The 14,396-nt window shown below is 38.7% G+C and overlaps 1 protein-coding gene across 18 annotated transcripts in view; it reads right to left on the bottom strand.

The window, feature by feature from the left end:
- EFCAB3 (EF-hand calcium binding domain 3) overlaps positions 1-6,923 on the bottom strand; it is a 722,802-nt gene extending 715,879 nt beyond the window's left edge. For 14 of the 18 annotated variants that reach the window (XM_056817025.1, XM_056817030.1, XM_056817037.1 and 11 more), the window contains exons 1-2: positions 6,709-6,862; positions 2,140-2,267 (exon numbers count right to left, since the gene is read on the bottom strand). In XM_056817025.1, coding sequence (XP_056673003.1) covers positions 2,140-2,169 — 30 coding nt within the window. In that variant the 5' untranslated portion in view covers positions 2,170-2,267; positions 6,709-6,862. Of the gene's footprint in view, positions 1-2,139; positions 2,268-6,708 lie in introns of all 18 variants that reach the window. The other 4 variants (XR_008916397.1, XR_008916396.1, XR_008916398.1 and 1 more) reach the window with 2 other exon arrangements.
- Positions 6,924-14,396: the final 7,473 nt, after the last annotated feature.

Here is a 14,396-nt window from a genome sequence, read left to right as displayed (position 1 = left end):
AGGGAAGCAATAAATTGGGAAACAATCTTCATAACAGAAACCTCTGACAAAGGTCTAATTACTCAAATCTACAAAGAACTAAATCAATAGTACAAAAAATCAAGCCATTCTCCAATTGATAAATGGGCAAGAGACATGAAAAGGCAATTTTCAGTTAAAGAAATCAAAACCATTAATAAGCACATGAAAAAGTGTTCTAAATCTCTTATAATCAGAGAGATGCAAATCAAAACAACTCTGAGGTATCACCTCACACCTAGCAGATTGGCAAACATGACAGCAATGGAAAGTAATGAGTGCTGGAGGGGATTTGGCAAAGTTGAGACATTAATGCATTGCTGGTGGAGTTGTGAAGTGATCCAACCATTCTGGAGGGTAATCCGGAACTATGCCCAAAGGGCACTAAAAGACTGACTGACCTTTGATCCAGCCATAGCCCTGCTGGGTTTGTACTCCAAGGAGATAATAAGGAAAAAGACTTGTACATGAATATTCATAGCTGCACTCTTTGTGGTGGCAAAAAATTGGAAAATGAGGGGATGCCCTCCAATTGGGGAATGACTGAACCAATTGTGGTATCTGTTGGTGATGGAATACTACTGTGCTCAAAGGAATAATGAACTGGAGGAATTCCATGGGACCTAGAATGACCTCCAAGAACTGATGCAGAGTGAAAGGAGCAGAACCAGGAGAAAATTGTACACAGAGAATGATACACTGTGGTACAATTGAATGTAATGGACTTCTCCATTAGTGGCAATGCAGTGATCCTGAACAAACTGGAGGGAACTACAAGAAAAAACACTATCCACATTCAGAGGAAAAACTGTGGGAGTAGAAACATAGAAGAAAAACAACTGCTTGATTACATGGGTTGAAGGGATATGATTGGGGATGTAGACTCTAAATGAACATCCTAGTGCAAATATCAACAACATGAAAATAAGTTCTGATCAAGGACCCAGTGGAATTGAGTGTCAGCTATGGGAAGGGTGGAGGGAGGGAAGGGAGGGAAAGAATATGATTCTTGAAACCAAGGAATAATGTTCTAAATTGACTAAAAAACAAATAAATTAATTAAAATTTAAATTAAAAAAAAGAATTGTTAGTACATGTTTTCTGTCTATGACATATTGAATATACTGCTAAAAGAAGATAAACTAGTATGAACTTTTCAGGTAGCATGATAGTTTGATCTGCAAAGCCCATTTAAAAAGTCTTGACCATTTTACTCTTAAGGCCAAGTCATACAGCCTTGTTCTTGATGCTGAAAATGATTCAAGCTTTCTCCTTCTTGAAATTATTTGGTGTAATGCATATGCATTTATATACTTGTCTTTTTGTTTTATTTCCTGAGAGTAAAAAATTCTTAAAAACAGATTTTGTCTTGCTTTTGTCTTTATATTCCCAGGACTTGGATCTGTCCTTGTATTATGTTTGTTCAATTAAATCAACAAAAAGAGTTGTGAAAAGTAGGATAGTTACCTATTCTATTTTGGAGTATATATAGGTACTTTCTTTCTTTCTTCTTTTTTACTTCCTTCCTTCCTTTTTTTTCTTTCTTTCTTCTTTCTTTCTTTCTTTCTATTCTACTGCCTCTATATTGGTTCTTTTCAATAAATACTGAAGTCATTTCTAAGTTATGAAGTATGAAGAGTATATGAAGAGTGATACTAAGTTCCAAGGCAAATGAGCAGTAAGGGCTAGGAAACTAAAGTTAAGTGACTTGCCCAGGGTCACACTGCTAGGAAGTATCTGAGGTCACATTTGAAACCAGGACCTCCCATCTCCAGGTCTGGCTCCCTATTCACAGAGCCACCTAGCTACCCCTGGAATTCTGTTTTCCCATGAAAAGTGTTGTGAAGGGTCTCTTTCAGATTTAGAGCTGGAAGAGACCTTAGAAGCCATCTATTGCAAACCTTTCACTTTCAGATGATGAAACTGGTCCAAGAAGGCATTTTGGCCTAAGATGCCCCCTACTACTACCTTAACAGGTAGTAAATATAAGGGGCAGGATTTGAACCTGAGTCTCTGACTCTAGAATCAACATTTTCCAAGATTAATGCCACTAAAAATGAACCCATCATGCCCCATGATTTTTCTCTTAATTATCTCTAAAAGCACATATGAAAGCATTACCTTGAAAAAGAAATTCAGTTTGGCCTCCATCTTTGTGTTCAATATATTACCAGTAAGTTCTTCAGTTGAAATCACAAAAGTCTTGATGAATAGGTGTAAGAGAAAAGCATCAATAATGCATAAACTTCCTACAAAAAAAATATAAAATAAAAACAGAGGCATATCAGCCTTAGCCCTAGTGACCATATTTACCAACTGGAGATTCTGCCTGCTTTTAAAATGTCATTAATTTCTTAATACTCAATAACAATGACTTATATTTATATGTTATCTCATATCCTTGAAATGATCCAATGAGGTTTTATCTTCACTTTATAAACAAGTCAAATGACCTGCCCAAGATCACTCAGCTAATAAGTGACAAAGCCAGACCTGAACCCAGTTCTTCTGACTCAGGTACCAATGTGCTTTTTCCTACATCAGGGTGGACTAAAACACACTAACATATATTATAAATGATAATAAAAGTGAATATTTAGATATCACTTTAAAGTTAGCTCCCACAACCATATGAGCTATGGTTTCTATCATCACTACTTTCTATTATCACCACGGAGAAATTTTTATTCTTAATACAGTATTATTTGATTTCTAATTTCTGCAAAGTGTTTTTCAATCCTTTTCCCTCATTCATTTGTCTTTAGAATCTTAGGAATAACCTCACATTCCCTGTCCCAAAGTGACTGCTAAACTTGGTAAAATTAAGGTAGAGATTATAAGCTCCATCTTGTCTAGTTAACAAAAACTAGTTTTGGCCAAGTATGTCTGAAGACAATGTTTTTGGTTTGCACTTTGGGATGAAAGAAGAAAGTCAGTCTTCACCAGATCTAATTTGATTTCTTCATCTAGATCAGCAAGGATATATGAATCCTGTGATCAGGAATATGGCTTTCCACCATTATCATGAGGTTATCAGGGAGGGACTGGAAAATATTAACCCATCTCCTCATTAAGGATTCACAAATTAGAGATGTTTGGGGGAGAACTGAATGATGAGCTTCCAGAACTGCATCTAATGATTCAAGATGCTGAATAAATTTGTCTTTGATCACAGAGAGATCATGGACCAGTTGATTTATTGGTTATTGCTAGCCTGGTGAATAAATTGATTTTTCTTACTGGGAACCCAGTCTCTTGGAATTTTTACTCATCACACCATTTTATAGGTAAGACCAAGGCACAGAGAGAATGAGTGACCTGAATGTTGGGGATCATTCAGCTAATAAGTCCTGAATGAATAAGAGGCAAGATTTGAATACAGGTCTTTCTGCCTTAAAATTTAATGATCTATACCACCTACCTACCCTGCCTCACAAAATTAAAGAAGTTAATAGGAATCAATAAAATTTCAATCAGAAATTAGCAAAAGAGATACACTGGCAAATTGTAGGCAATAGGAGAGATGGAATGAGAAATATCACTTCGGTTGCCATGTAAAAGAAATCTGACATTATTTACTTATAAAGCCCCTGGCAGAGGGACTTCTAAAAAGTGTTTTCAGCACCATCATATGCTTTCTAAACTTTCTCAATTTTGATATGTGTATTTTTGCTCTACATGGTCGTTGAAGTGATGGGCTTTCCTTATTATTGATTTCCAGTAGGCTTTGATTACTTTTTCATGAAAGAAAGTAATAATGTGGGAATCATATATTATTTTTTAACCAATTACAATGTATTAACAAATTTCCAATTAGTTTTCCTAAGTTATGTGATTGAACTTTTCTCCCTCTCTCCCTTCACTTCTCCCTCCTGGTGCTGGCAGTTGATTCAATCTGGGTTATATAAATACTATCAGGAATCACATGCTGTTAACTCTCAATTATTTAACATTCTAGTTCCAAGTCCAATGTGATTACTACAGTATCACACACACCCTCTTCTTTAGGATCATGAATTTAGATCTACCTTGCTTCCACATCTCATCATCATGCTGTCAATTCTTCTTCTAAAATACTCTATGAAATGATCTTCTTTCTATTCCCATTGTAAATCCCTAATTCTGTTTAGTCCTCATTAACTCTCTCCTGAACTCCTGCATTAATCATCTAATGAATTTCCCCACCTCCAGAGGTCCCCTCATCACACTTTGAGAACCACTGAAGGTTTAAGTAAGTCTCCAAGGGCCACACAGCCTGTATTTGGACTCTAAAAAAGTCAGATTTTACCCCAGTTCTTCTGACTTCAAGGCTAATTCTCTATTCACCATGCTCCAGAACAAAGTACTAGGCTTCACAGTGGCATTGTGGGCAGGAATTTAACAGGAAAATGGAAATTGAGAACATAGTGGACAGTATACCTAAAGGGATAGATATAGAAAAGTCCAGGCCAATTTGAGCTTTTAGTTGGAGCATAATGTGAATGGCAGCAAGTAATTAAGGCCTTGGGAATTCCAGGCAAGGAATTTGAGCTTCATTTATTAGGCTGTTATAGGGGCTGAAGATTTTCTAGGTAGGAGGTATGAAATGAATAAATTCAGGCATAAAGACAAATAATGGGGTGGTATAAAGAGTAGATTGAAGAGGCTCAAAATCTCATGACCCTACAAAATTCTGTTGAATGGAAAGGGCAGTGTAGAAAAATAAAGAACATATTTTTAACAAAGGATTTATCAATTGGAATAGCTAGGTGGTACAATGGATAGACTGCTGGGCCTGGAGTCTGAGAAACTCATCTTCTTGATGAGTTTAAACACTTCCTGGCTGTGTGACCCTGGGCAAGACACTTCATTCTTTTTGCCTCCATTTACTCATTTGTAAAATGAGCGAGAGAAGGGAACCACTGCAATATCTTTGCTAAGAAAACCCCAAATGGGGTGATAGTCAGATACAACTGAGCAATTATCACATTTATGATTCACAGGTGAAATTATTCTTAATTACAAGAAGCACACGAAATCTGATCCTGTTCTTAAATGATCAGTTTTACTCCATGGAATGTATATTCTCAAAATTGTTACTTCCTGGGGACAGCTGGGTTGCTCAGTGGATTAAGAGCCTGGCCTAGAGATGGGAGGTCCTAGGTTCAAATCTGACTTCGGACACTTCCTAGTTTTGTGATCCTGGAAAAATCACTTAATCCCCATTGCCTAGCCCTTGCCACTCAATATTGATTCCAAGACATAAGGTAAGGGTTTAAAAAAAATTGTAACTTTGTGGCCACTTTGAAATATAGAGATCAATCTGATATCAAGTCCACTACATCAGTGCTTATCAATCTGTTTCTCCATCAATGACACCTCTATCCAAAATGATTTCTACCTACTCCTCACCCTCACCCCAATCAACCCTATTGTTAAAAAAACTGCAAAGGAAAATGAGGAAACACAGCATATTATGACACATAAAGGACACCTTCAAAACACAACAGAGAATTATGATACATTGGTTATAAAAATAGATCTTAAATCTTTTTAAGTCCTCTAATTTAAAAAAAAAAAACCCTTCTTTGACAGCAAGTAAGATTTTCATCATTTTATTCACTAGCACATATACAGAATTGGGAGATAATCTGTGCAATGTCTCATAGAATCATGTGATTTTTAGAAATAGGAGAGACTTTAGGAAACATTTAATCTATGAATGCCTTTCTCATATTCATAAGGAAAGTAAGGCATAAAAATAATAACTTGAGGAATGTCACATGGCTAATTAATTAATTAATGATCCAATTTTGAGCTAGAATAAAACCCAAACCTCCTGATTTCCAGTGCGATGCTGTTTCTACCAGAAGGACCACACCAGTTTTCAATAAATTAGGTAAACAGAGTGAAAGGACTAACTCTAAAGCTTCCCTTTCTAATCAACAGCCAGTATTCATTTTTGCCTAGACCTGTGATTTCATCTAGATAGCTAACTCCTGGTGAAGAAATTTCCCCTGTACAGAGGGGCAATCATCCTCCATTTTAGAGAGGTGATGGGACTTGTTCACTCACCCAGCCAGGATTGCTTAAAGTGAACACTTTTACTCAGGTCTTTGGGGCTGGTCCTCTAGACATTACAGGTGTGTCTGTTTACAAAATATTACTGCCCCCAAATTTCTAGAAATTACCAAAATTATCCCCACTCTGACAGAATTTCGAGCTATTTTCCTAGAAACAGAAACACTACAACCTGTACTTTCTACTTGCCCTGTTCTTCCTTCTACAACTACACCCTGGCCATACTCACTAAGGGCTGCTCACTCTGCCTCACTCATTTTATCATCACTACAATTCCTAAAAGACATCCTGTCCCCTCTCACCTTGTCGTACCCCCCTTTCACTTTCCCATACATGTTGTCTCAATGTTTTCATTACTTCTCTCTATTCTCTTTCCCTCTGCTTCATCATTGTCTGCCCTGGTCATCTCTTTCCAAGACTACTCCTATCAATCTCTTCACCCATTCCCCAAAGTCCCTAAACTGTTCTCTTGCGCACAAACGCCCAGGCACACACGACTCCACAACTGATACATAAGTGCAGACACCACCACCTACACACACACACACACACACACACACACACACACACACACACGCACGTTCGCTCGCTCACGCACCCGGGCCACACACACCCCCACAACCCACTCACATTCGCTCCCACGCCAGCAGTAACTCGTATGCCTGCGCACAGCCGCGAGCTCGAGCTCCCCACGCTCCCGAATTCAGGGACATCACCTGAGTGAGCCCAAGAACCAAAGGGGAGCAAGGCAGGGGCTGTGAGGCAGGCTTCTATGCCGCCTGCCCCGTGCCGCCTGCCTGCTCCCACGCGCGCTTGCTTCTCTCCGTGCGCCCGGGGGTAGCCCAGAGGACAGAGTAGCCTGCGGGCTGCTGCCTCTGGAGGTGGGGACCTGGCGCATCCTGTCCCGCCACCTCACAAGGGCTAGTGACCTCATGTGGACCAGCCCAACCCCGGGCGCCCTTCCAAGCTTGCCGTCGAGAGACTGCTGTCCAATGCCCTTGTCTGCGCCCTCTTTTTTCGCTCCGCTTTTTCGTCCCTAGCTTCTGCCTTCCTTCTTCGAGTTCCTTTCGATCTCTTCTCTCTGCTTTCCTCTCCTTCCTGCCCACGACGAGCCTCTTCCCCACTTTTTCTACAGCGATGTCTTTCCTTTTCCTACAAAAACTCTTCTTTCTTCTCCAACACCAAGCGCTAATCTCTGCCCTTCTCTTCTTCTGAGCCCAGTTCAACAAACATGGTAAATTCTTTCTATGTGCCAGACCCAGCATTAGTTGTGAGGGCTATAAAGACTGGCCCAAACCGGCACCTCCATTAGTTTACATGCTATTAATATCTCTGCCTACTCTCTTTCTTCTTAATAAAACTCACCCTTTCTTTTGGCCCCACCTTGCCCCAATTCCCTTTGTAACTCGGATTTAAATTGTGTAGGCTCTTGTCAGGTGCATTTTCTATGACATTTGGAGCACTGCAGTAAGACAAACAGCCCAATCAGTTGATGTGGTTGTTAAGCTAGTTTCAAGTCCTCATCACATCTCACCTGGACTATTACAATAGCTTTCTAAATGATATCTCTGCCTCAAACTTCAAGGTTCTCTGATTTGTCCTCGACAAAAGCTGCCTCCATGTCTGTGTGTCTCATTAGGCATTAAATGCCTACTCTGTGCCAGGCACTGTGCTAAGTAGTGAGGATACAAAAAAAAAAAGGGTAAACAATCCATTCTCTCAGAGAACTCCAACTAGATAAAAACAAGATTCATTCAGAATAAATTAGAGATAATTAACAGAGGGGAAAGTACCAGCATTAGGAGGAATAGGAAAGACTTGTAGAAGGTAAAATTTTAGCTGGGAGCTTGAAGGAAGCTAGGAGATGGAGAAAAGAGGAGACAGTTCTAGACACAGGACAGCTGGTGAAGATGTTCAAATCTGGGAAATAGATTGTCTAAATTGAGGAATAGCCAGATTAAAGGATATGGGAGGAAGGAGAGATCAAGTGTTAAATGACTGGGAAGCCGCAGGATATGAAGGATTTTAAAAGCCAAATGATTTTTTTTTTTATCCTAGAGGGTATAGAGTCTGTTTGGGGTTTAATGAATAAGAGAGTGACATGGATTGCATTTTTGGAAAGGAAATTGACCTGGCTAAGTGGAAGAGAAACTAGAACAGGGAGAGAATTAAAGCAAGGATATCACAACCCAGAAGGAATTAAAAGATAAGGCCCCACATCAGAGTGGTAGCAGTGTCAAAGGATAGAAGAGGCAATGCACAAGAGATGTTAAGAAGGTGGAATTGACAGAGTTGATCAACGAGAAAGATTATGAGAATTTATGGTTGAAACCTAGATTGTTATCCTGGATGATTGAGAGTATATTGGTATTCTCAACAGTAACAGATAAATTAGAAAAGGGGGAAGACTTGGGGTGGGGGTGGGTGAATTAATGATGTTTCGAACATCGAGAGTTTAAGGTGTTTATGAAATAAAGTTGAGAAGTTCAATAGACAGTTGGAGATTTGAGACTAGCGAGTAAAGGAGAAATTAAGGCTGCCAAAATGAGCGGGTCAACCTCCTATTCAATGAATTCCAGTGGCTTCCTATTTTTTCTAAGATTAATTTGGCTTTAAAGCTGCTTATGATCAGATACATTTCCAATCTTTATATCTTTTCCCCTTGCACACACCCTTTAATCAACCCAATCTAACTTCATATCTATTCCTCCTCCTGTTGCTGAAAGAGACAAGATATTCAATATTTCCTGATCTTTGTGTCTTTGCACTTCCCCCTTACCTATACCTGCTTTCCCCTCAAAGTTCATCTCAAATGCCACCTTACCCAGCATGTGGAGACTGCTTCAGCGGAACAGACGAAAGAAACCAATAAGAAGGTTCAACGGCTGAGATGGCGACGCAGCAAAGCACTGTGGAGTGCTTAGGGGTGTGATGGAGCACAAAAGACAACACAGCCATCCAATGCAGCTGAGGAAGTATCCAGGTGTAATGATTTTTCATGCCATTGGACCCAGGCTTCTAACGCTGAGAGAGTGAGACTGTCTCTGTGCATCGACTTTTCCACTTAAATCTCCTTCACACACAAGTGTCTTTGTGCACACTCATCTACATCACTGATGAAAGCGCACAAAGACAAACGTCATCCTCGGTTACCGAGAGACTACCACTACTACTACTACAAGCCTTTTCTAATCTACCCAACTGCTAATGCCTCCCTCTAAAATTATCTTGTGTTAATTTTGTATCTGAGAGGTGATACCAATAATACACTGAAGTTGAATGCTGACCTTGAATCTGGAAAAACCCTGAGTTCAAGTCATGACTTCATCTGTTGTACCCTTAGGCAGGTTGCTTAACCTCTCAATTCCCCATCCAGCTCGCTAAAACTAAGTTGCAAAGGTATCAACTTGCATTTGTAGGGAGAGTTTTCTTATCCTTGAGTTCCCTGTATCAATGAAATCACCAAGCGAATTCACATGTTAACTGTGTGACCTTGGGCGAATCACTTAACCTCTGTCTCAGCTTCCTTGACCGTGACTGTATTAATAGAGCCCACCTCATAGGGTTGTTATGAAGATCAGATTAGATATTTGTAAAATATTTAGCACAGTGTCTGGCTCAGAGTAGGTACTATATAAATGTTGGTTATTATTATTATTGTTATTATATCCTTTTATATTTTGTAAATGAGTATATGCAGAGATACATTGATAAATGTTGCACAGTTATCCAGGATGTGGTTTTTTTTTAGTTTATTTAATTAATTAATTTGGAATATTTTTACATTGTTATATGATTCATGTTCTTTCCCTCCCCTACTCCCACCCCCCTCCTGGAGCCAACAAGCAATTTCACTGGGTATTACATGTGCCATTTATCAAGACCTATTTTCATATTATTAATATTTGCACCAGGGTGATCACTTAGAGTCTACATCCCCAATCATATCCCCATTGACCCATGTGATCAAACAGTTGTTTTTCTTCTGTGTTTCTGCTCCCATAGTTCTTTCTCTGGATGTGGATAGCATTCCTTCTCATAAGTCCCTCAGAATTTTCCTGGATCATTGCATTGCTGCTAGTAGTGAAGTCCATTTGTGCCATAGTGTTTCTGTCTCCGTGTACAATGTTCTCCTGGTTCTGCTCCTTTCACTCTGCGTCAATTCCTGGAGTTCGTTCCAGTCTCCATGGAATTCCTCTACTTTATTATTCCTTTCAGCACAATAGTATTCCATCACCAACATATACCACAATTTGTTCAGTCATTCTCCAATTCAAGGGCATCCCCTCATTTTCCAATTTTTTGCCACCACAAAGAGCACAGCTATGAATGTTCTTGTACAAGTCTTTTTCCCTATTATCCCTTTGGGGGTATAAACCCAGCAGTGGTATGGCTGGATCAAAGGGCAGGTAGTCTTTTAAAGCGCTTTGGGCATAATTCCAAATTGCCTTCCAGAATGGTTGGATCAATTTAGAACTCCATCAGCAATGTATTAATGTCCCAATTTTTCCACATCCCCTCCAACATTTATTACTTTCCTTTTTTGTCATATTAGCCATTCTGCTCCAGGATGCTTTTTTTTAAAGAACACAGGACACACTTTTAGGTTTAATCTGCAGAAAAATTTTATCCACCACTTTGTAGAGTCTAGACAATCAACAAAACAATAATTCAAGTCATGGTTTGTAGTATTTGCCAGGTCCTCATGATGACAATTTAGCAAATGGCTCTTTCAAGCCTATTTGAGCAAGCTCCACCACATCCCTGAATTATGTGTACATGTACAAGCATGTATTAAAAATAGACTGTAAAAGGGAAAGCTAGGTTTCTCAGTGGAAAGAGAGCCAGAACTAGAGATGGGAGGTCCTGGGTTTAAATCTGAGTTACTGCTCTTCTGCCTTGGAAGCAAAACTTAGTATCAACTCTAAAATGGAAAATAAGGGTTAAAAAAAGAATATCATGTAAACCCCTTGGGTTAGAGAATGTTTCATTTTGTCCTTGTTTTCTCAGCTTCTAGTCTAATAGTTGGCACATAGTAAGCATTTAATAAATACTGACTGATCAATGATGGAATGTAATGTACTATAAGACCATCAGGTGGTGCTCTATTCAAGTCACAAACTCAATAATTGCCTGGTTGCCTGGTGGAGATATTGCTGAACCACAGAGATATTGCTGTTGCCACAATTGCTGAACAGTTCAATTTGGTTGAGGTTTGTCTTTGATTGATCTTAAGGTATCTCTCAGTTCCCTTGTTGGTTTTGGGGTGAATTTTTTAGTTTATTTTAGGTCAGCTTTTCTTCTTGAGTACCTTTCAGTAGAAAAAGATAAAGTAGAAGGAAAAAGTACGAGATTTGGTTATAGTAAAGTTCAGCAACCCTGTACAAATGTCTCTCATTTGATATTTGGTGTGTTGTGATTTGTTTTTTTTTAACCATGTACATCAATTTCTTAGAAATTAAATTAATCTTAGAGTTTGCTGAATTTAAAGTTGTAAAGTGTCATTCACAAAATAATACTCTAATCATTAGTATAAAAAAGCAAGATTTTCATATTCAGTTTGCTTAAAATTATCAACCTTTCCCCCAGTCCCAATGCTTCAAGAATCCCCTCAATTCTTATCTATACTTATTGCATACTCAATTATTTTCTCATCTTTTTGGCTAAGATTACCTTAAATGTTTTCATCTTTCTAAAACTTGAGTCAAACTAATACACTGCTGGTGGCGTTATGAATTGATCCAACCATTCTGGATGGCAATTTGGAACTATGCCCAAAGGACTTTAAAAGTCTGTCTGCCCTTTGATCCAGCCACAGGACTGCTGGGTTCGTACCTCAAAGAGATCATAAGGAAAAAGACTTGTACAAGAATATTCATAGCCTTGCTCTTTGTGGTGGCAACAAACTGGAAAATGAGGGGGTATTCATCGATTGGAGAATGACTGAACAAATTGTGGTATATGTTGGTGATGGAATACTATTGTGCTCAAAAGAATAATGAACTGGAAGAATTCCATGTGAACTGGAACAACCTCCAGGAATTGATGCAGAGTGAAAAGAGCAGAACCAGGAGAACCTTATACACAGAGACTGATACACTGTGGCACAATTGAACATAATGGACTTCTCTACCAGCAGCAATGCAATGATCCAGGAAAATTCTGAGGGACTTATGAGAAAGAATGCTATCTACAGTCAGGGGAATAACTGTGGGAATAGAAAGGCAGAAGGAAAACATTTGAATTTTCACTTGTTTATATAGGTATTGGATGTGGGGTTTGGGTTTTTAAAAGATTATTACAAAAATGAGTATTATGGAAATAGATATTGAATGATAATACATGAATAACCCAGTGGAATTGCTTGTCAATTCTGGGAGGGGTGGAGGGAAAAGGGGAGAGAAAGAATTTGGGTTGTGGAACCATGGAAAAATACTTAAATAAAAATTTAAAAATAAGTAAAATAAAATGTGAGTCAAGAGAATAGGGTTTTTTACAAGTCAAACATTGGTGATAATCTTCAAAAACAATTTCCCATTAAAAGGTTTCATTGACATGTTGACTGACCTCAGATCCATCAAAATACAACTTTGTAAACAGTCTCAAGATTTTTTAATAGTGTGTGTACTCACATCACCAACTAGACTAAGTAGTTAGGTTTTTTTCATCCTTATTTTCTATCTTAGTAACAACTCTAAGGCAGAAGGGCAAGGGCTAGCCAATCGGGGTTAAGTGACTTGCCCAGGGTCATATTTGAACTCAGGTCCTCTCAACTCTATACCTGGTACTCTATCCACTGTACCACCTCGCTGCCCCTAGACTGAGCTTCTTAAGGGCAGACACTGTCCTGACTGTTAATAAATTTATTGATCCTATTTTCTAGTTACACACCCAGTCAATTCCTTAAAACAAGATTTACATTGTGCTGTGGTCAATCTGTAGTGTTCCCAGCATGCTCATAGAATGACTGATATAGGACTAGAAGGAACTTTAAAGTTCATCTAGTCTATCATTTTACAGATGAAATTACATAGAGAGAAATCATAGAATGTTAGGGTTAGAAGGGACTTTAGCATTCATCTAATCCAACCCAGAAAAGCTAAATGACTTTTTCTGGGTCACAAAGGTAGTAAGTGGAAGAGCTGGGATTTGACCTATGTCCTCTGATTCCAAATGTCCACCAGAGGAGGTTAGGGGAGATACTCAAAAAAGTAATAATCTGGTTAAAAATCCTGAGGAAGTATCCAGCCCCCTAGCAGAGTAGTTAGACCATATGACATTTAATTCAACAGAAGAGAACTGATTTTTATAGAAAGGATGGGTGGAGGCCAGCATTAGACCACCAAGATTCTTCTTTGTTCTTAAGGAAGCAGTCTTACTGGCAAGCAAAGCATTTCTTACACTCTCATCATTCTAGCCCCTCCTAGTAATGCTGTCATACACAAATACATGAGTCACCAAGAAATGCAGATGATGGATTAGGTGGAACCCAGGCCAGTTATGAAACCATTTCCTTACAAATTGTTTTTTCAGGGACTCCCTTGAAAAGGAATTTTTTGCCTGGAAAGTCATATTTTCTAGATATGTTCACTTTATATTCACACTTCAGTGTACACCAAATCACCCAGTAGGTAAAAAAAAAAATCCTTCTGGAAATTATAGAGGTAGGAGAAAAAATGTACCTGTGATATGTGACTGTGAAACACTGAACTTACTGGAAAGGGCATTGAATTAATAAATGCAAAGATGGCTCTACCCATTAAAAACCATGTAAATGGGCTATACAACTGATATTTCTACAGAGCTTTAATGATTATATAGCACTGTCTCTGGAATCACTCTGTGTAGTATACATTTTATTATCACCATTTTCCTAATTGATCAAGAAACTGATGTTCATGGAGCTTAGGTAATTAGCCTAGGGTTTCATAACTAGTGTTGTTCAGTTCATTGTGACCTTTTGGGGGGTTTTCTTGGTGAAGATCCTGGAGTAGTTTGCTATTCCTTCTCCAGTTCATTTTACAGATGAGGAAACTGAGGCAAACAGGATGAAGTGACTTGCATAGGGTCATACAGCTAATAAGTATCTGAGGCCAGATTTGAATTTAGGAAGATGTCTCCTGATTCCAGGCCAGAAATTCTATCCACTGCACCATCTAGATGCCCCTAAACTTTATAGACTCTACATGGGTGCAAAAGTGATATTCTTTTTTTTTAACACTTACCTTCTATCTTAGAATCAATATTAAGTATTGATTTCAAAGCAGAAGAGTAGGTAGTTGGGATTAAGTGCCTTGCCCAGGGTCATAAATCTATGA

Source organism: Monodelphis domestica, chromosome 2 (assembly GCF_027887165.1).
Source record: "Monodelphis domestica isolate mMonDom1 chromosome 2, mMonDom1.pri, whole genome shotgun sequence".
Lineage (NCBI taxonomy): Eukaryota > Metazoa > Chordata > Mammalia > Didelphimorphia > Didelphidae > Monodelphis > Monodelphis domestica.
The sequence above is the reverse complement of the archived record's forward strand: the minus strand, read 5'-3'. Positions and strand labels throughout refer to the sequence as shown.